The 26,780-nt window shown below is 35.3% G+C and overlaps 1 protein-coding gene across 1 annotated transcript; it reads right to left on the reverse strand.

Moving 5' to 3' along the window:
• Positions 1-15,893: 15,893 nt before the first annotated feature.
• LOC115989113 (berberine bridge enzyme-like 8) lies at positions 15,894-17,671 on the reverse strand. The gene has a single exon (XM_031112778.1). It carries the CDS (start codon positions 17,627-17,629, stop codon positions 16,043-16,045), a length of 1,587 nt encoding a protein of 528 aa, XP_030968638.1. The 5' UTR covers positions 17,630-17,671; the 3' UTR covers positions 15,894-16,042.
• Positions 17,672-26,780: the final 9,109 nt, after the last annotated feature.

Below are 26,780 nucleotides of genomic sequence, written 5' to 3' on the forward strand. Positions count from 1 at the left end.
AAACAAATTAAAAAAAAATTGGGACGGGGGGAGTATATCATTTAAAAAAATAATATTGAAAAGATTTTAATTGAGACAAATAGGAATATGCGGTACTCATACAATACGGTAAGTATAGGGATGGCTATAGTTTAGCATTTTTTAATATACAGACCTGCTCCCTTAGCGTGGAGATTTCCCCTTCCTTGTCCTGGAGCACTTTTCTTAGCTCGTCAGCCTGGCTCTTCAACTCTTCTAGTGCTTTCTTGGTCATGGTCAGCTTTTTAACTTGTACTTCTTTCCAAGTCTTAAGCTCGTTTAGCTCCATCATGATAGCCTCAGCCTTCTCCTTCAAACAATTCACCCACTTCTCTCGGTCCAAGCAATGGTCCATTAAACCCTTTGTAAGGTTGAATTTATTCAATCATGTGTTGGCTTTATTCCATGCCAAATTTTCTTGTGTTTTACCAATTAGATATCCTGTATTTAGATGGGAATTATGTGAGGGTCGTGTGTGAGAGAGTGTAAAGAAAACTCAAGATGTGTGCAATCAAAGGAGTCTTGTGACTGGATCTTGCGATTGGCAAGTCGCCAAAGTGGCACACGTATGAAGCATGTAGGGAACTAAAGGACCAAAATAACTGGAGCACTACAGGACAAAAATATACAGTCTGGCCAGGCAGTTAGCTCACTACTCAAACTCGCAACTCGTTCTTGTCACGAGGCTGAGTCGCTAGAATGCCCTGTTTGGATGAAAACTGACTTTTCACATTCCTTACATACACTACTATAAATACTCTGTAAGGTTGAAATTTTATCAACCATCTTGTTGGTTTTATTCTATGCCAAATTTGCTTGTATTTTAGCAATTAGTAACCTTGTATTTAGGTGGGAATCATGTAAGGGTAGTGTATGAGAGAGTGTGAAAAAATGCTCAAGATTGTGCAAAGAAGCAGGGACTCGCGGGTGGCTCGCGACTTGCAAGTTGCCAAAAGTTGAAGCGTCATGCCAGCTGTTACACTACAGGACAAAAGTCTTAGGCTGGCCAGGCCGTTAACTCGTGACTTGAACTTGCGACTCAGTTCAGTTGCGAGGCCAAGTCGCCAGACCACCCTATTTTGGAAAAACTGACTCTTCGCATTCCTTTCTCACCCTACTATATATAGACCCTTATACTCACAAAATATAGAGAGCTTCCAGAGAGAATTTTGAGAGAGAAACCCTAGAGAAAAATAAGATTGACTCATCCCCAATCTTCACATAGAGACTCTTCAAATTCCTCGACTCTCTTCCTTTCCATTGTTACATACTTGAGAGGTACATTATCAAAACATTTTCTCACCATACTCATACTTGTGAGAAGGCCATTTGGTGCTTTGGGAAGCAATTAAGAAGGGACCAATTTCATATTGGTTGATGCTATGGTCAAGTAGCGGAATCTGGTAAGCTAAAGAAGAAATAGGTTCGGCGTAATCTTGTTAGAGTAGGAGCTTGGAGGGCTTAGGCACACTGGGTAGATTAACCTTGGAGGGTCTTCTGCTGTTCATGTATCCCAACTACATTCTTTAGTGGATTATTTACTGCTTAGAGGGCAACGAAGAGGTTTTACGCTGAGGGCTTCGATTTCATCTTCTATAACACATCGTGTGTTGTCCTTGTGTTTGCATCTCTCTTCCCTTAATCTTTGCCATTTAATTTCTGTTGTGATGTGATTTTATTTGGTTTAGATTATTTATCAATTCTGTATTAAGCTTATGTTCATATTCCGCACATTAATTGTTTGATATTAAGGTTGAATTGGTAATTTGTAAATTGGGGGTCTAAACGTTCATAGTGATTTATACACTAATTGAACTTTCAATTGGTATCAGAGCAGGTTCACTTATATTGGTTTCATTACCTGAGTGTGATCCTTGACCCCATTTTGAGATGGACCGGTCTCAATCCTTAAATGCACCTCCATATTTTGATGGTAGCAACTATGCATTTTGGAAGGTGCGGATGTTTTGTGTTCTATAGATGAGGCTGTTTGGGATGCCGTTGAAATAGGTTGGACAAAGCCGAAGGCAGCCAAATCCATATGGGATAAGGCAGCCCTCGCAGCGTCAAATGCTAATAGCAAAGCACTTAAAGCAATTTTTTGTGGTGTGTCCCCAGATGAGTTCCATCGGATTTCTCATATCACTGTTACCAAGAAAGCATGGTAGATTTTGGAGAACACTTATGATGGTACAAAGAAAGTTAAGGACACAAAGCTACAGATGCTGACTACCCAGTTTAAGGAGCTCAGGATGAGCGAGGATGAGTCCTTTGACTCTTTCTATAGTAAGCTAAATGAAGTGGTCATCGGCAAGTTTAACTTGGGAGAGAAAACGGAGGACTCGAAAGTTGTACGAAAAATTCTTCGTTCATTGCCGGAGAGCTTCCGTGCAAAGGTGATTGCAATTAAGGAGAGCAAGGACCTTAATGAAATCAAAATCCAAGAGCTGATTGGTTCTCTCCAAACGTATGAGCTTTCATTACCAAATCAAAGAAAGAGCAAATCACTTGCTCTTAAGACAATAAATGAAAGGGTAGAAGCTCAAGATTCATCGGATGAGGATGTAGTCGAAAAGGATGTTGCCTACCTTGCAAAGAATTTTTGCAAATTTCTAAAGTTCAAGAACAGTGAGAAATTTGGTGATCAAGGGATATTCATGAGTTTCGGAAAGGAGAAGAAGGACTTCAAAAGGAGAGAAGGGAATGAGTCCCAATCTACTCAAGGAGTCACTTGTTTTGAGTGTAATGGACATGGTCATTTCAAAAAGGAATGTCCTAATTACTTGAGATCGAAGGGCAAGGCGTATGCCACTACTCTCAGTGACTCAGATTCCTCCACCTTTGATTCAGAGGAAAGCTGTGATAAAGAAGGGAATTTCTCAGCATTCATGATTGTTGCTTATGTTGAGTCTTTGGAGGACTTGAATTTGCTTATGGAAGAGCTTGGGGAGCATAGTGATGAGGAATCCATGGGAATTGTAGAAGAATAAGATGCTGAAGAAGATGAAGATACAGTTGGTCTTCAAGAGAACTACAATTCACTCCTTGAGAAGTCAGGAGAATATGCAAGGGTGGCTAAGGCAGCTGTGAAAAAGATGAAGAAAACTGAGGAGGACTATAAAAGTCTCCTAGTGAGATATAAGGAGGTCAAATATGAGATAGAGACGCTAAATGGTGAGCTAACTGAAGCTTACACTAAGGTGGAATTCCTTGAGCTTGAGGTGGTTCAAGCCAATGCCAAGGTAGAGCGAGTATCCACAAAGAAACTTGATGATGTCCTTTCCTCTCAAAAGACCTTCTTTGACAAAACCGGATTAGGATACATCGGAGAAAGTAGTTCGGCTATGAACATCTCCAAAGATGTGAAGTTTGTGAAGGTCAAAGAGCTGGTTGTAATTGCCCCTACAGTGGAGAAGGCAAATGTTGAGAAGAAGAAGAATGTGGTTGACCAATGAATGCTGAACAAGCCCTGTAATCAATCTGTGGTTAGGTCTGAAGCCAGAGCAAAATCTCTTCCACAATCACAAAGAGGTTCTAGAACGAACCATGTGTGTCATCACTGCGGACTTCAAGGGCACACGTGACCTAATTGTCATAAGCTGGGAGCATTGAGGAATGCAAGTGATCAAAGGTCAAGAAGACCAAGAATTGATAAGAGGATTTGGGATGTTGAGCCATTAAGAGATCAAAATGGTGATCTCGGAATGATGGACGTGATGAAGATGATTGGTGCATTCACCAACTGTTTGGAAAGTTTCACTAGAAGGTTTGAAAGTCCTAACTCTCGTACCCAATCCTATAAGGATATCACCCTAAACGCACGTGACGTGTGGGTGATGAAGGATACTCATGCATAAGCATTACAATATGTCCATGCATTAATACTTCCTATGTTGTGTGACTATGTTTGGTTGTATGACTGTTGGTTTGTTTATTGATTATGTGAATTGAAAATTGTTTGTTTGTTTGTTTTTGCTTTCTTTCATTTAAAATGTTTTTACATTGTTTCCTTTGATCAATCTTTTCCTTATAGTGTGTCAAAGTAGAAAATTCAAAAAGTTTGATCGACATTGTTGAGTTTTGTCTCAAAATATGTTTTATCTTGTACCTTTGTGCAAATGGCTTTGTGCATCTACGAGCATAGCTTGTTTCCTATGCACTCATATCATTGTGGGAGAAATCTTGAAATCTATGTGACTATTGTAAATAGATCTTCAACCTTGTCATGAATGATTAGTGAATGGTTTTGTTGATCTTGAGACATACATAGACTTGTGTCTATATATCTTTCTACTCTTTCATTTTTTTGCTAAAAGAGCTCATTAAATGTAAATCTCCAAATGAAAAGAGATATTGAGTTGCAAAAGCCTATCGCACATACTAGTATTTGACTATGAAAAAGGGAAAGCGACCAAAAATAAAATTGTATAATGCCCAAAAAGCCAAAGGCTAACTCATCAAAGTGAAATATAAAAAATTTCAGGCATCGATCTCACAATGAGATGTGTTGATTCAAAAAGATCAAATGATATGTTGAACATGGAGTCAAATGAAAAGCTTCAAAGATACTGTACTTAAGTTTAGGTGGGAGGTCACATATGCATATTTCTATAATTGAGATGGGTCACATTATCTAGTGCTAGTTGTATATGCCTTGATTGAATTGATCATTGAAACTTCACATTAGACTAAGGACTATCTTATTTTTGATATCCACACACAACACACATGTCTATGTTCAATGAATGCCATATTCATTCGTGTAATTGTACTTGATTAAATGTGTTTTGACATGCTCAATCTTTGTTGATCAATCACAAAAATATTTTTGAGTTTTTAGGTGTTTTTGGAAAGTATTTTGTTTTTACAAAAATTTGTCAAAATTTCAAAAACATGTTGCCTTATTCTGGCAACTTAATCGCATACCCCAATCGCGAGCCTATACAAAGATTTTTCATGACTCATTGGCGGGTAAATGCTTTAGTCGAGAAAAAGACTTAGAATATTTTTCAAAAGTTTGGGTTTTCATGCTTTTCGCGGCTCAAGTTGGTGACTCGTTCGCGGGTGGAAAGTCCAGTCGCGAGGGGTATACAGAGATTTTTGCGGCTCAAATTACGACTCTCTCGGGAGTGGAACTTTCAGTCACGAAAAACACTTAGAAACTTTTTCAAAAGTTTCTTTCAAGTGTTCTAGCGGCTGGACCTGGTGACTTTCTGGCGACTTGACTCAGTCGCAAAAAACGCGTGTTTTGCCTAAATTGGTCAGTTTTTTTTTTTTTTTTTTTTTTTTTTTTTTTTTTTTTTTTTTGAATATTTCTAGCTATTCATTGTCTTCTCCATTTGCACTATCTCTTAAACTCCCGTATTACTCTTGAAAAACCTCCATTTTTACATCATTTCAACTCAAAATCCTCAAGAAAAAGGTATGAGTTTTCTCTTTCTCTCTCCATACTTCATGTTCTGAGTCTTGTTTACTTGATTCTGTGAGTTGTTGATTTGATTTGGGATATTTGTTGTTTCGGTGATGGGATGGATGAATGTTTGTTGTGCTTGGAATTTTGGGTAGTGTTCATTAGGCTTTTAGGACTCTATTTTTGCTTTCATGGTTGATTTTGACTGAGTGTGTCTGTTAATCTGTTTGGTGTTTGAATCTCATACCCATTTTGTTATGATTTTTGGTTTTCTGTAATGTAATTTGTGTGTGTTCTTGGTTGATTCAAGATGGTTGGGCTATTTGTTTAAACTATTTATCGTTATCATGTGTGTTGCTTCTGTCTTATGGATATTTTCTGCGCTATGTTGGTTTGAACATTTCATACTCTTTTTGCCATATCTCATAGTCATTTGCCCCCTTTTGGTTAAGTATGTTTTACACTACGTGTGGGGTACTTTTGGCTCTTTACAATTGATTACTGCATGTTGGAGTATTTGTTTGGTATTGTCCCTTAGAGCTTTCATGTTTAAGGTGTTGTGCTCTTTGATCATTGATATCACTATGTGTTATGCATTAGTATGAGATATCTCTTTCAATGACTGTTTTTAAGCTGAATATGATCTTAGTGTTGGCTTAATCTTTTGTTCTTCTCTATACCACTAACCTGTTACTAATGGTTGTGTTCATATATTATGCTTTGTTGTTGTGGATTTTTTTGCTTGTTTACAGATGGCCCCATCTCCTACAAAGAAGAGGACTCTTGCTAAGAAAGCTGACAAAAAGTTGAAAATGGACCATAGCCTATTTAGGTCTGTTCAACACTTTGAGAGATATAGAGATTCTTTCTTGAGGGGAACCATTATTCAGGAAAGGTTTGTAAACTTAGGGGACTTAAAGGACACCATCATACTAGGTTGTTTTGAGGGCAGAGGATGGGATAAATTGTTGAGTGACCTACTTGCAATTTATGAGCCTTTAATAAGGGAATTCTATGCAAATGTTGTGATAAGGGAGGATGAGTTGGGCTGTTAGGTTAGAAGAAAGGAATTCACTATAGATGCCCATGACATAGATGAGGTGCTAGGGCTTGAAGGTTTAGAGGACTATGACTTCACCAACTACAAGGACAGGATGCTATCTATAGAAACTATCCAAACTCGCATTGGTGGACAAAGAGAGGAGAGATCCCTCAATACTACAGCATTTCCAGCTGACATGAGGTGCCTAACCACCATCATGATGTTCAACTTGGACCCAGTGAGGAAGCTGACTACAATTAACAATGCCAGAGCTATCTTCCTTATGGAACTCAAGGAGAAAACCTTCACTGACATCAGCTCTCACATCTTTAACAGTATTGTGGATGAGACTAGAACCACCTCTAGGCCCAAGTTGATCTTTCCTAGCCTTCTTATGAGGCTTTTCAGAGCAAAAGGTGTTGAAATCCCTCAAGATATTAGCCCTATGTGCCTATACCTTCAGCCATCAACAAGCTAACCATCATCAGGATACAAGTTCGTCTGCCAGGTGATGAAGAGGAAGGTGACCAAGGTGAAGGTGACCCAATGGAAATGAGACAGTGACTGTAGGACAAACTTCAACACCTAGAAGCCGAGGCAAGAGGAGTAGAGCTTCAACCTCATCAGAGGTATCTCTAGATGCATTCCAGATCATCCTAGAGAGGATTAATGGACTTAGATAGGTCCAGAATGAGCATACTGATAGGATGGCAGCAATTCAAGATCAGCTCAACATACTTTCAGCTAAGTTTGAGAACATCAACACCCAGTAGTGACCCTTTGGCCATTTCGGTCAAAAAGGGAGAGAATTTTTTATTTTGAGGGGTAGCTCTTGAGGGGGAGTGCCATTTTGAGGGGGAGCATGCCATAAACAGTGTTTTCAGTTTATGTTTCAGTTTTACTTTATGTTTCTTATGGTATTATGTTTTATGAGTTTAATACACTGTGGTTAAAGTTTTTGGTTTTACGGTTTAAAACTCATGGTTTTGTTTGGCTGTGATACTTTGGTTTATTAATATTTAAAGATGTTATTTAGTATGCTTTATGTTTTGTACCCATGTTGCTTTTGTAAACTTTTAGGGTTTGTTTCCATGTGTTTTGTAGGCTTTTATGGTTTGTACCATGCTTATGCAGTCTTTATGCTTTGTTGCCTAGTACTTCTAGCTAAATGTTATGCTTTTCCTTTAAGTACTCTCACTCTTGTGCCTTAGTAGGATCTTGTTCCTATATGCATATACTTTATGTATTGTGCATTGGTTGAGTGTTGGACATGCAAGTAATTTACATTGAGCTTGTTAGCTTGTATGTCCGGATGTTCATTCTAAGTATGAATGAGCATTGTGGTCACTATTTTATAGTGATTGCTTGTATGGTCAAGTCATGGTTTATTACTTTATTCTATTTTTCTTGATCGCATTGTGCTTGCCTCATATGCATTACAAGTTTTTCTACATACAATGATCGTATTGTGTGATTGTGTTTCAGGAGATTCTTATTCATATGATTCAAGAGCTACACAGATTCTAGAGTTAGGTGTGAGTGAGTTTTGTTCAACTGTTCCCAACTCATATGTTAAGTCTAGAGTTTGTTTAGGGTTTTGTCACGGAATAGCGAAAGGGGGAGATTGTAAGGTTGAAATTTTATCAACCATCTTGTCGGCTTTATTTCGTGCCAAATTTACTTGTATTTTAGCAATTAGTAACCCCGTATTTAGGTGGGAATCATGTAAGGGTAACGTGTGAGAGAGTGTGAAGAAATGCTCAAGATTGTGCAAAGAAGCAGGGACTTGCGATTGAATCTTGTGGGTGGCTCGCGGCTTGCAAGCCGCTAGAAGTTATACACATGCCAAGCATGCCAGAAGTTGAAGCGTCATGCCAGCTGTTGCACTATAGGACAAAAGTCCTAGGCTGGCCAGGCCATTAGCTCGCGACTTGAACTCGCGACTCAGTCCAGTCGCGAGGCCAAGTCGCCAGACCACCCTGTTTGGGAAAAACTGACTCTTCGCATTCCTTTCTCACCCCACTATATATAGACCCTTATACCCACGAAATATAAAGAGTTTCCAGAGAGAATTTTGAGAGAGAAACCCTAGAGAAAAACAAGATTGACTTATCCCCAATCTTCACATAGAGACTCTTTAAATTCCTCTGCTCTCTTCCTCTCCACTGTTACATCCTTGAGAGGTACATTACCAAAACCTTTTCTCACCATACCCATATCTATGAGAAGGCCATCTGGTGCTTTGGAAAGCAGTTAAGAAGGGATAAATTTCATATTGGTTGATGCTATGGTCAAGTAGCGGAATCCGGTAAGCTAAAGAAAAAATAGGTTCGGCATAACCTCGTTAGAGTAGGAGCTTAGAGGGCTTAGGTATACTGGGTAGATTAGGCTTGGAGGGTCTTCTACTATTCATGTATCCCAACTAAATTCTTTAGTGGATTATTTATCACTTGGAGGGCGGCAGAGAGGTTTTACGCCGAGGGCTTCGATTTCCTCTTCGATAACACATCGTGTGTTGTCCTTGTGTTTGCATCTCTCTTCCCTTAATCTTTGCCATTAATTTCTGCTGTGGATGTGATTTTATTTGGTTTAGATTGTTTATCAATTCTGTATTAAGCTTATATTCATATTCTGCACATTAATTAATTGATATCAAGCTTGAATTGGTAATTTGTAAATTAGGGGTCTAAACGTTCATAGTGTTTTATACACTAATTAAACTTTCATACTCTTATACACAAAAAATGTAGAAAGCTTCTAGAGAGAATTTTGAGATAGAAACTCTAGAGAAAAACAAGATTGACTTTTCCACAATCTTTATCATTTGCTTCTCCAAATTCCTCTACTCTCACAATCTCCATTGACATATCATTGAGAGGTACATTTTGCCAAATCTTTATCTCACCATACCCATATCAATGATGAGGTATTTTGGTGCTTGGGAACCAGTTTGGAGATGACCAATTTTCTTGGTTGATGCAATGGGCTTATTGCGGGATCCGGGAAGTTAAAGAAGACAAGATTAGGCGTTATCCTGTTGTAGTAAGAAGTTTGGTGGGCTTAGGTGCACTAGATAAATTAGGCTTGGAGGGTCTTCTATTATTCATATATCTCAACTTTATTCTCTAATGGATCATTTAATCGTTTGAAGGGTGGTGGAGAGGTTTTTCGTCGAGTTCTTCAGTTTTCTCTTCGATAACACGTGTCGGTGTAATCTTTGTGTTTGAAACTCTCTTCACTTACTCTTTACTTTTTAATTTCTACTATGTTTATGTATAAGCTTGTATTGGTGTTGTTAAAATTGGGGGTTTAAACATTCATTAGTGTTTTACACACTAATTGAACTATCACCCTTCATCCCCTGTAAAAAGTTAAGAGATGGTTAGAATTAAGAATGGTAGTTGAAGAACAGAATGGAAGGAGGATGGTTGCACACCTGAGCCAAGCCAAAGAGACCCGACTCCCCTATGGCCTCAGTGGCATGGTTGCCCAAGTCTTCATAGTCGTCGTCCTTGATGATGGAAGACAGAAGCCCCACAGCATGTCGTGGATCCTCACAAAGAATGGGGGCACTGCTTAAGGATGGGACCTTTGGTTGTCATCAAGCCCTTGCCAATGCCATGACGAGGAAGAGGTACTTTGGTAGCTGCGGGCTTCTCTCCAACGGTGGTTGCAGCTACCTCCTTAGGCTTTTTTGGAGGATAGTCGCCCTTGTCTGTCAGCTTCCTCTTTATGAACGGCTTCATTTGCGCCGTTTCTTAAGTAAGGAGCATGACCCCTTCCGAATGCTTCTTCGCCCGTTTGGCAGCCTGTTTTTCGATGAGGGCTCTCCTTTTACTGTCGTCCATTTATGTGCCAAAGGGAACAGAAAGAGAGATTTAGATAAGAATCATTCAAAAAGAAGAAAGAATGAATAATAAAAAAGATAAGCGACGGACTTACGTTTATGGGCGGTCTTGTCTTAGCAACGAGCTACATCTGTAGGCTTGAGACCTTCATAATACTAGTGGATGGTGTCTAGGGTGACGAGCTATTTCCAGGCCCTCTCTTCCAGTGGGATATGAAAGATTTTCTCCAAAAAATTCCATTGCTCGAGGGTAACCTTTGGACAGACTTGGCTGCAACCAACATGAGCATTAAGTTAGGCAACAATAAATACGTGTAAGTGACAAAAAAAATAAGTAAACGGACTACTAGACATGGGCAATATACCCTAGGTTCTATCAAGAACAGGTATATCTTGTCGTTCATCAGGGTGACTCACCCAGTTGTCTCCTTGGACGAAGAAATACTGGTTCTTCCAGTTTCGATTGGAGTTGGGGGTCTCATACACCAGTCTCAGCGATGGTTTCCTTGGTAGGAAACTATAGATGGTCTTTGACTTGACTATCTCCGATGGACGATAACAGTGAAAGAACTCCTTCACTGTTAAGCGACGACTCCCCTTACTTAGTACCCCATACAGCATCTCGGCACCAAGGAAGATTCTCCAAGCATTCGGAGAAATCTAGGTGATGGCTAGCCCTAAATATTGGGCCAAGCGACAGTGGAGTGCACTAAAAGGAAACCTAAATCCAACCTTGAACATCTGCTTATACATCCTGACATCGGTGGCACCATGGTAGTGGCACATTTCAAATTTGTATGGTAGATGGATGGGGACATCATCGAGAATTTGGTACCTATCCCATAAGGTGTTGAAGTGTTTTCTTTGAATGGTTGAACTAAAATTATTGACCATCCATATTAAAGGGAGGATGAAGTTCCTAAGGCCGTCAGGGCCAATGACAGTTCTGAGCGGGGACTTGTTGCTCTCCTCATCGCCAAAGACTTCATCCATATCACTCTCTAACCCGTCCTCGTCCTCATCTTCTTCCTCAGAAAGTGAGTTGGCAGACAGATCCCTTTCAGGGTACGAGGCGTCGGGGTCGGTTTGACCTGACTGGTACACTTCATCGTATCCTGTTCCTTTGCGAACACACAATTGTTCACTTAACGCTTCACTAGACATCTATTACACCTATAAGTGACGGATAAATTCCTAAGACTCTACAGGTCTAGATACATGATGTTCACATAAGTCTTGAATAAAAGAAAATAGAAGACGGTAGTACGATGAACGGATGCGTGGAGATAACAGATCGGCGGATTCTTGTAGGCGACGGTTAAGCTCTAACACTAGGAATTAGCAGCAAAAGATAGAAATGAGGGAAGAAAGCAACATATCTATAGAAGAAATTGTGTGGAAGCCAAAGCGACGATTCGATCCGAGTAACCCACCACTAAAATTGTGCCACATGTCCCCTCAACATTTATGGCTCCTAACAACCCTGTCAATCAAAGCACAACTCCCTAGAACTGGGTGAAGTCATCACCCCACGTGTCCGTCTGGAATACCAAGCGATGGACCCGTGGAGTGAGGGGGTAGCTGATAGGGATAAATCCTAAAGCAGACGGCCAATTAACAAAGACAATTGTAAGTGACAGAGTAGACGACCTGGATATTCTACCAAGTAAAGAATTAGTAGATGGGCTCATGACCTAGACGGAGAGGCAAGGCGATGGATGGACTCCTTATAGTAGACAGGTCTAAGGGAGATGTTTTGTTGAAGCCACATGGCACCTATGTGGCATGAGTGGTATCTAAGAATCCTAGTATAGAAATATCTTGCATTTTATGCCCAACCATAATCAGAGGAATCTCTACAAGGAAAGGATCCCATAAAATATGAGTATTAATGAGAATCTTCTCTATAAGAAAATACCTTCTACGCCAAGAAACGAAGGTCAGCTTTACACTACTATAAAAACCTCAAAGCCCTCATAAATCAAGGTACGCATAATTCTCCAGCTCTAGCACTTTAGAGTTGTAGAAATTCTCTCTCTCTAACTTAACTTTTGGAGGGTATTTGGCCAGTACCACACCTGTAACGTCCCAGTTTATATATATATAAAGTGATGGTTATATTTTTAATTGCATTCACACGTGCCCACCTACCCCACTCATTTCCCCACCACACAAATATCACTCATATCTCTCCCTCTTTGGCCGGTCAACTAAGGTCTTCTACTCTTTTCTTTATCATTTTTCTCTCAACACAACACAAACATTTCATTCATCCTCTCTCACCGGTGCTCATTCTCCACCATCTCCACCATCTTTTCTAGCAAGATCACCGCAAAGCTCTCTAGGAACCTTTAAGGCATATTCATCTCTTTTGATTTAAGGTAAAAATTTCTAATCTATTAGTGGGTTTTATGCTTTTGCTTCAGGTTATTTTAATCTAAGCTTTGATAATGATGTTCATGAGATTGATGAGCTTCTTGGGTGATATTTTTGTAATTATGTATATGGGTTTTTGATTTGGTGGACTAATTTGATGAGTGGGTTTATGGTTTTACTAGTGGTGGTTAACTAAGGTTTATGAATGGTGAAAATTTAGGGGTTTTGAGGTATATCTTGTGAAATAAATTGTGAATATAATTTTATGGTTTATTTGGAGCTAGTTAAAGATTTAAATTGTTTGTTTGGAAGGATATTATGATTTTGGTGTCATGGGTCTCTTGATGATGTTGTGAAAACCTTGTGGAAACTATTCATAAATTATTGAGGTTTTGATGTTAGAGATAATACCTTGAATGATTCATGAGTATAATGGGAGTCTATGCCTTGTAAAGTAATTGGTTGAGAAACATTGGAAGTGGAAAATATTATTTGTGAGGCTAAATCTAGGCTTGCCTAATTTAGTACTTATTTGGCAATTCCTAATATGTAGCTAGATACAATTTCAAGCTTTATGCTTATTTTGATAGGTTTGCTTGGTATTGTTTAGGTTTAAGCTAATTTCTTTTGGAGCTTGGAAAATTAGACTTTTGTGGGTTGCGAGGTAAGTAGCTTTTTAATGGGATTTTTGGAAAATAATCATGTTGCATAAACATTATTTTTGGGTCAAACACATTTTAAAAAATTAATGGTGGAACTATGTTTTTCTAAAAAGTGTTGTGTTGTGACCCTACTATATATGATTATATATGAAAATACATATTCTTATTGCATACAGGGAATTGCATGATTTGTTAGCAAGGAAAATACTAGCATCTTTGATTAAATTCTTGAGAATGCGTTTTATGGATTTATTGCATTATTTGCAAAATATAAAGATGCTTTATCTTGACCTATGTTATTTGGGAAGTTAATACAAAATCTTTTTAACAAGAAATGAATTGAAGGCTCTAAGAACTTTGTGAATATCTTGGGCATTCAAATATTTTATGAAACTATTTGGAAGTGAATTATATATTTTGAATTAAAGGTAATTTGTGAGCTCTTTATGTTTTACCCATGTGTTGTGACATGTGATTACCCAATGATTACCTAGCTAGATACTATAGTCTGTGTGACATTAGTATCTTAGCACCCGTCTTTGTGATGGTTATTAGTTTTGGCTTTGTGTTGGCGATGAGTTCTGACTTTGTGTCGGCAAATTAGTTCCGACTTTGTGTCAACAGATCAGTTTCGGCTTTGTGTCGGCGATTGTCATGTGGCCTTGGGTTTGATTTTCTGGTTTGTAACGATGTTGTTATTGCTCACAGTGTATAGTACGTAGTTTCATTTTGAGATATTTTGAGGAATGTATAGTATGTAATTTCATGAGAACATCTTGAGAAGCTTTGTGCTGTGTCAATTTATTCATCCTTGTCATATTATTTTTGGAAATGGTTTTGTAGAAACTATTTGGAAATTCCCAAATTAAAAACATGTTTTGTAAATTGTTACTATCATGAAACTTGCATTTCCCCCACCCCCATTAATTATGATACTTACTGGGTTTTGTCTCATTCCATTATTTTATAAACTTTTCAGAGTAAGTAACAATCTTTTGAGACAGCTTTTTGGTGACTAATAGTAGTTAGACTAACTACTGATGGAGGTTGAACTTTTTTAATTGAGATATTAGATGATGTACATTTTAGAATAGGCTTGACTCATTCTTTTGTACATTATAGTGGTTGTGACTTTATTCCCACTGATGAGAAAAGCTGTTGATATTTAACTATTTATTCAGACCTCTATTCTTTTGTGGCCAATAGTCATTGTAATTAACACTTAGAGTTCTGACTTACTTTAAGAGTATACTCAATGGAATTATTATGATAATTCTTGATGTTAGTATTTGATATGATTTATGTGGATTAGATTGTCAAAAAGGAAAGATCAACAGGTACTTCAAGACGTCTTTCTCATGCTTTGAATCCTTTGGGGTTTGGGGCGTGACAACACCGGTACTCTCTATAAGGTCTTCTGTGTTTTCATTTCACAGGTTTTGTCAAGAGCAAGTGAGGACCATGCGGCTCACTGACGATTTTTGGCATCATCATAAACTATGAGTCATGTATAAAATAATTCCACCAAATTTAGATGGAAGATACTCGCTATCATACACTTTACATAGGAGAGGAGAAACTCATAAGAAACTTTTAAATTGTTCACTTTGATGGAACAAGTTTTTTCAATGGATGTAAATTGGAAATATATTTACTTCTCTCAAATGATAGTGAATCTCATTAATTAAATTTATGATAAGGTTTGTCTGAGCGGAATTGGAATCACTCTTTAAATATTGAATAATCTTTCATGAATATGAAATTTACCTTCTTTGTAGATGCAATTTGTTTCTCACCCAATGCTAGGACATCCCATAAATGTTCTTTGAATCAATTACGAATTCAACTACCAAGAGGGCCCATAAATGACAGTATTAATTTCTTCTCAAGTGAAGAATATAAGTTAAAATCCCTCCCGCGCTTACAGTAAGCCAAAAAAAATTACTTGTATATATGCCCACGCATGAAATTTTGAACAGGAACTACATAACATACATTGTTTGATTTATATATATATATATATATATCTATCTGTTGGATTGTGAGCTATGTCATTCCATCTCAAAACCAATTAGTAATGAGGAAGACACACTCAAATCTTTTATGGTCTTCGATATTACACCGCGTAAGTCTATTTTTAGAGTGATTGTAGGGAGTCAAATTGTGGTCCCCTCAACAATCCCTCCCCCACAATGACACTCCTATGACTCAAATCTATGACCTTAGCTTTGATACCATTTGTTGAACAGTGAGCTATGTCATTCCACCTCAAAACCAATTGATAATGAGAAAGACACACTCAAATCTTTTATGACTTTCGACTTCATACCATGCAAACCTATTTTTAGAGTGGTTGTAGAAAGTTAAATTGTGGTCTCCCAACAATATCATAACATGATTAGGCATTTTTGAAGTTGTACTTTGGTTATGTATTGTATTATAAACCCAGTTTAAAATACTAGTATTACTATTTTTGTATGTGTTCTAATAAATATTACTGTTTACTCAAAAAAAAAAAAAAAAGTATCAATCAAAACATATCAACTAAAACAACACTTTATTTTTCAATACAGAACTACATTATTTCCCCTTGGAAAGTATTTTTTTTATTTTTTATTTACCTAATAATCAAGTAACTAAAAGTACATCAAATAAGCAATCAAATTGCAGAAAACATTCTACTTCAGCTAGTTTGGAAGAGTAGGGATGCTTTGTTCATTCCTAAAGAAGTTACCAGGATCAACCTTAGTCTTAATCTCTACCAACCTGTTGAAATTACCCTTGAAATACTTGATCCCATAAACTCTTCCTTCTTGGTAACTTGCCTTGCCATTATGGTTAATCCCCAAGTCAAGATCTTTATAGTTGAAAAATGCCTCCCTTGGATTCTTGGACACAAATGGAGTCATGAAACTGTAAAGCTTTCTTGTCAAATTTATATAGTAATCTGTAACCTCGTCCCCACCCTCATTCCAATTTGCTGCATACTGAATCTTTGCCAGGTTCCCTGCTCGATGAGGGAAAGGAACTGCCTCAGCTGGAATCTCACTCATTCTTCCACCATAAGGATTGAATGTCAGTGCCACGTACTTCAGCTCAATCAATTTCTTCCAAATCAACACCAACCCAGCCTTTGAAATTGGCTCCTTCACATAGTCTGATTTCCTCTTTAAGTAAGTTAGTGTTTGAGGTACTCGACTAAGCAAAACATCATTTGGCGTGCCAAGAGGGAAGTTTGTCCAGAAAAGCACAGATTGAACCCAGCTGGTTTCATTGCAATCTGATTTTTTTAAACCCAATTCAGGAAAGCTCTTGTTCATGACAGAGAGAAGTTGCTCAGAGTCACCAAGGAAAAGAGCGAAGAATGTAGCTCTTCCAGTATTCTCTCTATTTGTTCCATTTACCACGTCCAAGATAAGCCTGATGAAAAGGTTTTCGTCGAGCTTATCTGCGACATGTTGCCACTTAGACACAATGTCTGTGGCATTTTGTTCCAAAGTTTTTGCAACTTGGAAAACAGTTACTATTTCTGGAACACGAACAAGTTTGATTTTATATGACACAACCACTCCAAAGCTAGCTCCTCCACCACCTCTAATAGCCCAAAACAAATCTTCTCCCATAGATTTTCTATTCAGAAGTCTTCCTTTGACATCAACTAATTGTGCATCAATAATGTTATCGACTGAGAGGCCGTACTTCCTCATCATGTTGCCATAGCCTCCTCCACTAAAGTGGCCTCCAACACCAACTGTGGGACAAACCCCAGCTGGGAACCCATGGGTGTTGCTTTTCTCATAGATTCTATAATAAACTTCACCAAGAGTTGCTCCGGCTTGAACCCAAGCAGTCTCACTTTCCACATCAATGTGAATGGATCGGAGATTGAACATGTCAAGGACAAAGAATGGGACTTCTGCCACATAAGACACCCCCTCATAGTCATGGCCTCCACTTCGGATTTTCATTTGGAGGTTATGCGTTTGAGCACAAACGATAGCTGCTTGAATATGAGACTCATGCAAAGCAGTGACAATGAGAAAAGGTTTACGAGTTGTGGTTGTGTTGAATCGAAGGTTTCGGATGTAGGCTTGCAAGACAGATGAGAAGGAGCCATTGTTGGGAGTATATATTGCTGCAGAGATTGGATGGGATGGCTGAGAATGGTTTAAAAGGCAGTGAATAAAGGACTCAGAAGCTGATACTTGCCTTGAGAGAAAAAGTAGGAGAAATATTGAGAGCAATGGAAGCATTGTTGCCCTTAAAATCCCCATATTTGGTATAATGGATTGGGCCTAGTAAGAGAGGCTGAGTTTTTACTTGAATGGCCTAGCTAGGGTAGAAATATATATAGAGATTGGCCGGCTAAGAAACTCGTTGAACAATAGATGAGAAGATTTTGTAAGCCACCTCTTATTTTGACCAAGAAAATTCAACGCACAAGAGAATGAAACGTGAGATTTAGACATTGAGATTTGAGTATCCAAATCATCGAATACAAATCATCATATAAACATTTTATTATTGATCAGAGCCCTATATTAAAAAAAAATGTTTGTCATATGTAGCAATATTATAGAATTCTTATATGCATCATAAATTTCTATATCTCATATCTAAATCTGCAATGTCATGCACATGCCTCTCTGCGCCCGCTGCTCTTGACCTAAATTCAATTGAGGAGTACTATAACAGATTATTTTTGCTTCTACTGCCACCACGTACATTTCTTCATTACGGGTTCTCCTAAAACAAGTTGCGTTATCCGTTAGACTTTTTTCATTTGGTCGTTAGTTTCATTGTTTGATTGTTTGTGTGTCTGTGTTTCGGTTCCGTTCACAAACAATGCAGGTTAATCAGCTGTTACATGCTACTTACGTAAGACAATATTAATATTTCAACAAATGAGGTCAACTTCATGGGCACAACATATAATATAATTCAAAATTGTTAGGCGAAGATAGGGTTATAAAGGAGTTGAGCACAGTTGCGCATGACTAGATGGGTTCATTTCCTTCTCAAAAAAAGAAGAAGAAGATGGGTTCATTTATTTCGTTATCAAACTTTACCGACCTTTGAGTTATAAAGGAATCGAGCAAAGTTTAACACTAAGATTTTGATTTTTGGTTCATTTATTTTGTTATCAATTTTTTCCGAACTTTGAGTTAGTGATCCTCAACATTTTTGTTCAAGTTTAATACATTAATTTATTTACACGCTTTAAGAACAATAACTTCTATATACAGCATGAAATAAAATTGTATCTTTTTTCAGATTAGTACTATCTAATTCAATTTGATCCACGCAATCCGGAAAATCACAACAATAATTTAAAATAAATATTCTCCTATGAGAGAAGACGTTGCAAGAAGCCATGCACCTCCTAGCCCCTGAATTTTTTTTATTTAATAATATTATGACTAGTTAAAGCTTCTCGTAATATATGGTCAAATTTTAAAGTTAAATTTAAAAAATTACACCTACTACGTACATTCTCAAAGATTAAGTTAGTCCTCATAGATTAAAAAAATGGAAATTGTCAATTGACACACACCTATGGTCTCTTTGTAAAAAAGAGAAACAATTTTTAGTTAATAAACACCAAAATTCTATGGTTAATTTATGGATAGCCTAGAGTTATTTAGTATATAAACCCTATAATATTCATTGTACATTGAAGAGCTTAAAGTATTAAAAAAAAAAAAAAAAAAAAAAGTAGCCATCAAGTGCTTTTCTTTGCGGACGTAATATAAGCCGTCAGGTCCTTTTCTTTGCGTATGATTTTAACATAGGTTGACTTTTGGGATGGAAAATTTGGGTTACGTAGTTGATTTTTTTTGCAGATTTAGACCGATTTGATTTTTGTGAATCCGCTTAGTGTTCCTTGCAGATTTAGGTGGATTTTGGTTGATTTTTGATTGGATTGTTTGCAAGGATGGAGCCAGAACTTGAGATTAGGGAATGCGGTTGTGCTGTTAATTGCGTGCAGCGACTCTAGCCTCTGGCTCTGTTGCTTAACAGCTAATAGTTTATTTATTTATTCATTTGTGTTTTTTATGTATGCGTCTACGTATGAATAAAATTATTTTGTTTAAAAAATTTTAAAGGGCAAGGTTGTTTGTTTTTGGTAAAATTAGTTAATTGGGCTTAATTGTTTTTAGCTTTACTATTGATAATTTTTGTTATTGGGTAATTTTTTGGGCTTGTTTATTTTGTTTTAGATTTTAGATCTAGCCCTACAATCTGCCTACATAGCCTGTCTCTATTTCAAAATAATCTCAGTGTAGCCAAACTAAATATATTAAAAAGGGTAAAATGCAAAAAATTGTCTCTAAACTTTGGGTAATGGTAGATACTATCAATTTTTTTTTTTAAAATCTAATTTGCATCTTAAACACAAATGTCACTTTATATTGTTTGAAAATTTCTTTGGCTGTTATTTATCTATTATTGACCGTTTATACACTCTCTCCCACTTATAATTATCATAATACAATTATTATGAAACATATGCAATTAAGACAAACTGTTGGAAGGAAACAATAGACTTCAAAAATAAAGAACTTTCAAATAATGTTATGTTTTGTTTATACTTACTACTTAGGAAACAAATTAGATATTTTTAAAAAGTATAGTGTTTGCAATTAGTCTAAACCTTAAAAGCTAGTTTTTTTGTATTTTAAAATGCATGCAAAGTGGCATCACAAAAATATGAACTTACTTACCCAAAAGTAAAAAAAGAATACTAGATTCTCTATTATTTATTTAAGCTGTGATTTGACTGAATAATAAATCTCGATTCAAGTACTGAAGGTGGAATTTGGCTAAGTGGGTAGTTAATCAACCATTTGAGCTGTCGTCTGTGAAAAACTAGGCAGGGACAAAGGCCACCTACGGCGGGCGGAGGTAACAACTCCTTATTTATAAATTGGTGGTTTAGACTGGAATGAAACTAGGGTTTAACTCTTATTTTATAGACTTTTGTAAACAAATTTCCTAAAACAATAGTTAGAGTATATTATCAAAAGCAGACGTCATAGGTTTAAACTCTTTTTAAAAAAAAAAAAAAAAAAAAAAAAATACTTTTATTGTTAAACTTTGTGCTTTTATTTGAGTCCAACAAGTTAGTAGACTTTTTTTAACATAAAATTATTGGGTTACTTAATTGAGCCCAATAAAATAACATTTCCATAAAAAATTTTCTTTTCTCTCTCTCTCTCTCTCTCCTATAAAATTTGGATTATACAATTGACATTTCAATTTCATACTAATAATATAATTATATATATATATATATATTTTAAAATGAAAATATAATTTTTTTTGGGGGGGGGGGGTTATTTTCATAAGTCTAAGAAGCTAGAATGCCAAGAAGAAATATAAAGAAAAGGGGGAGGGGGAATTTGAACCATAGATGTCTTGAATGCATAAGTAATGCATAAGTTAAAAGCATGTGCTAATTTGATTTATTTAGTTAGTTTTAATAAATATTATTATAAAAGTGCTAATTAAATTAGTTGTAGGAACTAGAATTATAGCCCAGGCACACTTAGAATAGTGGGACAGAGTATAACAAGCCCAATACAATAGATTTGTAAGAGAATGGGTTCTCTGAGTCAACTACAATGCTAAGTAATTACAAGTTTGGGGATAACAAGACTAACGCAACTAATATGAACAAAAAAGACACAAATTCAATTTAAATTCTTCCTCGGGCAAGTCCGATGATGTGTTGTTCATTAAAAGTCAATGTTGATCCTTTTACAATAAGTTTCAGTTTTCTCTCTCTCTTTTTCTATAGAATGTTCATCCCTTTTCTTTAGAGGGATTCCTTTCCTTATATAACCCCTTCCATTACATCTCAACCCTCCATCTGTACATCGTAGGGGAGTAATTTGGATGCTTGTTCCATCAAGACCCTTCTAGAGGTAGTAGAGAGAGCTGTGAGCTGTGAAGTTGCTATTCAAGTGTCTTTTCCTCATAAATGCGGCCGGTTTAGTTGGTGCAGAGCATTAAATGTGGAGGTGATAGTCACCTTCCCAGATATTTCCTCTTTCCATTGTCTACATGACTCTGTTGTCTTCCTTAGAGCTTTACTTTCTAGTACAAGGAGTTACATAAAGTACTCTCGATGTGCATTTGCTCCTCGGGATCCTTAGTCGACAGGCCAGTTTACCTTCTTTCCTCGAACCTCTTATTCTCAGTTTTAGTTTGGTTCTGAGTGATCTTGACGTCTTCCCTCCTTAGTCTTGGTCCACATGTCAAACTTGGGCTAACATATGTGTGGGCCTTTAATCATCCTCGAACAGGGCCCATGTGTTGGATAAATACATATGCAAGGGAAAATTAACCGAACTACTTCATTCACAATTGATAACATGCACTATGTAAGTTTTAGAATTTAAGAATAAGAGAGTGTACCTTGGTATGGTGAATTTCAAAACCAAAGATTAGAAGTACTTGGGAACACTTTTAATCTTCACTCCAATTCCACTTGTTACTCAAGAAGTGTGATCTTTCAATCAGTTATATGTGTATGTTCTAGAGAGAATAATTAGTGTCCAACAACTACATACATACCATTTCATGTTCTTACAAAAATTCTATATGTTTCTCTCCATATAACTGATTATCTAATTGGGCTACCCTTTTGGGCCTTTCCAATTGGGCTTTAATGTGTGGCTTGGAGTGGAACTAAAATGGAACAAATAAGACACTAGCTTCAATGGGCTTTGGGCTTTTCTGTCAACTCTTGACAAGTCCAAAGTTACCATTAATTATATTTAATATCACTATATAAATATAACTGCACTCTAGGCCTTATTAATAAATTATATCACAAGACTTTATTGTACATGCAACCCCTTCATAAAATATTCGTAGTAATACAAAGTCATGAATGAAAACTGCCACTTTGTAGATCACTACATTTTAATCCTTAAATACCCAGTTTAATCCTTTTAAGTTATTCATCATATATTTATGAAATCCAATTTCATAAATATATACTTTAGTAATTCCTTACTAAAGTGGTTAGGCCTAACACTCTTAATAACCGAACCCATTAAACTTATTTCAAGAGAATATTTTATATCTCCGTTAAGAGACTATGAATTCCTTCTTGAGAATATATATTCTATCAACATTAAATGTGGCTGTCCAACATACTTAGATTTTGACCGTTACTTTAGATCTCACTCCTGATATATCAAAACAACCTACATTCCATGATCAGGTCCATTATTCTCTCAGGATTAAGAGTTTATGTAAATATAAGTTGTGAGATTTATTATTCATTTGACAGTCGTTAGGAGAATAATAAATCTTACAGCGTTCCAATTCAATATGTTTTAACTCTTGAAACATATCAACACATTAACTAGAAGTTTTCACTTCCATGATCAAGATAAATCATCTTAGTTGATATGTTATAGTCTTCGTAGATGAAACGCCTAATTTCATCACCAACTACAAACTAAAATTTTGAGTTTACAAAAAACTTGTAACTTATATTTTCTGTGACTTAATCACATAAATCACATACTATGCATCTCATGGATTATATGTTAATGTCTGAATATTCATGTTACCATTATTTCAGATAATAATAAAACAACTTTATTAATCACAATATTAAGTCATACATAATGTCATACATAATATCATACATAGTATCATACAGTAGGATTTAAGGACACTAATCCTTACACCATGGCCTTAGAATGTCCTCGGATCATTTGCATCCACATTAGTCATTACTCATTAGTTGACCATATTTCAAATTTATAATGGATATATATTTTTATAAATTTTATTAGGTGTTTGTGTATCTTACAATACACATACAATATGATATACCATAGATAAAAATCAAATATTGATTCATGATACGATTCAAGTTTTGACAACTATGCACATAAGTACAATAAAATTGTATGTGCAAACTAATAAATCATTAACTGTATTTTTTATTAAAAAAATGTGCATTACTGCTCATAATTAAGGATTTATTAATTAATTGCCTTACACACAAAAATTTATTAATAAAGTATATTATTTAATAAATTATTTAATAAAGCATATTAAATACTTTATTAAATTCATTAATAATTTTATACATTTTTATATAAAAATAATAATTTGAACTATACACATATGTCAATAAAAAAACATATAAATTTGTATGTGCAAGCTAATAAATCGAGAACAAATGTATTTTTTTTGAAAAATGTACATTACAACTCATAATCAAGAATTTATTTGTTTTTAATCTGTACCCCTAAGACACTTGTAAATTATAAAATACTTCAAGAATACAATAAATATATACTCACTCTTCGAATTAAATTTATGGTTGGACCCACCACTATTTATATAACAGAGGTATGTTTTGTTATTGGTTTTACTAGTAGACCATTAGTTGTAACACAAAAGGGCTCATCTACATTTTTTTTCATTCCTTTTTTGGTCAAATTACTAGGGGAGGCAGATGGCTTTGACCCACTTAACTAGGTCATGGTTCTTTTTTGTTTTCTCTCATCTCAATTTGTCTCCATCTTGTTTCTCAAAAAAAAAAAATTTGTCTCCATCTCTCTCTCTCTCTCTCTCTCTCTCTAAAACTGTGTTAGATCCTTTGATCTCTCTCTTCAATCTACCCCACCCTCTCTTTGATTTATCTCTTCTGCGCTAAATTTTCATGTTTGGGTTTTGTGCAGATCAACTTCGGATGGGCAATTGGGAAAGTTTGTCTTTAGCTTCATATTTTTTTCCTTTTTGGATAAGGCTTTAGATGGGATTTCTAACGGGAAATACACAATTTTTTAACGTTGTTTGGTGAATATGTCAAAGAAATACATGACTAAATTTTAAAAAGGAAAGATAATAAGGAGCTGGAACTGTACCTAAGTTTTGCTCTTAATATAAATGATCGAGTTTTCAATGCAATCATTTTGTTTAGTTTGTTTTCATACATTGCTTCTCTTTTCTTTGTTTTTCATACTTTGCTTCCATCATCTCTTTAGTTTTCTGCGTTACCTTCACACTTTTCAAATTGGTTTGATTATTTTTAGTGAAAAAAAAAAAAGAAAAAAAAAAAGAGAGAGAGGAATAAGTTGAGTTTAGCCAGCTTGATCTTATCATATCTTATCTTTCAAAAGTCAACAGTAGAATTTAAAAATGGCATTCAAATCATTATATAAATACTCCTTTTAATATATATATATATATATATAAATACATATTATTTTTTGTAATCAATTCAGATTATATTTGGATGAATATTTTATTCAGGTCAACACAGTGGCGGATCTAGGATTTTAATCTAGGGGGGCCAAGAATTAAATAGGAAGACTAAAAGATAAAATTAACTTAAAAAATATTAATCAATATTAATAACAAAATAAACAAAGAATTGTTAATCAAAATAAGTAACAATCAAAGTAATCCACTGTTTATTTCATATCTCAAAATAAATGAACGAAAATAATCAATTCATTTTTAATTACAATGAAGTAAGAGACTAATCTGAAAACATCAATTTTAAATCTCTAATTTAATTCCTTCAAGTAAATCAATGAACAAGTGTTAAGAGTATAGTACTATTTTTTGTATACGTGTCTCTTCACCTTGATTGCTTTTGAAAAAAAAAAATAGGGCAAAAAGAAAGTTTATTCGTTATTATTCAATGTAATTAAATTTTAGATCTATAGCAAAAATACATCATTTGTAATTGTAAAAAAGTCAAAAGATGACGGAGAGAAAAAAATAACATAGAAGTTTTCCTACCCTATAAGTATTTAAGCCTTGAAGGTGAAGTACAGTGAGACAATTTAAAAAAATAAAAAATTAAAAAAGTGATTTGGCAGAAGAAATGTAGTGAGTTGAGTGATGATAAGGATAAATTTGGGATAAGGTAAAAAAACGTGGGACATGATTGGCATAATCTTAACTTTGCAGTGTACGTATCATTGTTCTCAAGTCAAGTATGGAGGATTTTTTTTTTTTTTTTTAATTATTTTTTTTAATTATTATTTTTAAGGGAGGAGAGGGCATAGTGCTTAACAATTAACATATTGAAGTTCATATGTGAAATTTTTGGTGGAGTTGAGGGGCAATTGCCCCCTCTCACCCTCCTAGCTCTGCCCTTAGGTCAACATGTTGTTTCAAGACTCATGTCCAAATTATTAAGATATTGAAGTGGATTTCCTTTTTGTTTTCTAACAATAAAATTCTAGAAATATTATGTTTATAATATTTTTACAACAAATTTTAAATGATAAGTCTTCTAAAAAAAAATTAAGTGACAGGTTATTATGAGTTATTATAAATAAAAAAAAATAATTTCAATAATGGATTAAAATTAAAATTAATAACAATTTACTACTTATAATTTGGTGTGGGAGTATTGTATACGTATTACTTTATCCTATAATTCTCCTCTACAACATTACATCAGACTTTAGACCTAACTTGAGAATTTTGGGAGATTTGCTAAATCAACGTTGAATATCTACGTGGTGACCTTATTTGAAACATAACAGATAAGCCTTTTTTTTTTTTTTTTTTTTTTTTTTTTTTTTTGAGAAGAAGAAGAAGAAGCCTGATAAGCCTGATGAGTTGAAGTGCCGAGTTTATCCATTTCTCCTGGATCAAGTTGCTAAGTCATTGACTTGACACTTTTGTATCGCGGATAGAAGAAACACCCCCTTTTGTTGACTCTCTTGTTTTTGAGGATGCTTTGTTTTCCAATAATCAATAAAGTTACGTACTTCTCATCAAAAAATAAATATTAATAATTAATAATAATAAATTAAAAAGTTGCCCAGTTATGGGCTTGAAGTGGTAATGACATCTCCTCCACTTCCTTTCTCCCCGTAATTTTTTTTTTTTTTTTCTAAATTCCCCTACTATATGTCTATTATTCATCAACATCAATAGTCTTTTTAGCTTAAAATATGTCTACGATTCAAAAAATGTATAGATTATTAAATATCGAGACATGATGGAAGTGAAATTTCTTTCTCTTTCTTATTTTAATTATTTATGTTGCGTCTAGAGCATATTAAATATTGAAGATCATTTTGATTTGGTTTGAGGAAAACTATTTTTTACTATCGATTAATATCAATATACTATTCTTGGATTACCATTATTTTTAAACAAGTAGCAAATACTAAAAAATAAAAATTAAATAATATATAAATTCTTAAGTTTACAAAATTCAAAGTTAAAAATTTTATTATCACCATATAGGAATGGAAATATATATACATATATCCTACATGTTGCGGAACATATCTAGTTATTTAAGTGCACATATTGCATATAAACTAATAGTAAAGTTAAATTACTTAAAAAGATAAATAAATAAATAACGTATTAAGAATAAAACGTAACATATTAAGTAAATATTTGATAAGAATGGCA

The sequence above is a fragment of the Quercus lobata genome, chromosome 5, assembly GCF_001633185.2.
Source record: "Quercus lobata isolate SW786 chromosome 5, ValleyOak3.0 Primary Assembly, whole genome shotgun sequence".
NCBI classification, from domain to species: Eukaryota; Viridiplantae; Streptophyta; class Magnoliopsida; order Fagales; family Fagaceae; genus Quercus; species Quercus lobata.

Coding starts and splice junctions, on each gene's coding strand:
- LOC115989113 (XM_031112778.1), bottom strand. CDS start 17,629: ATGGGGATTTTAAGGGCAACAATGCTTCCATTGCTCTCAATATTTCTC.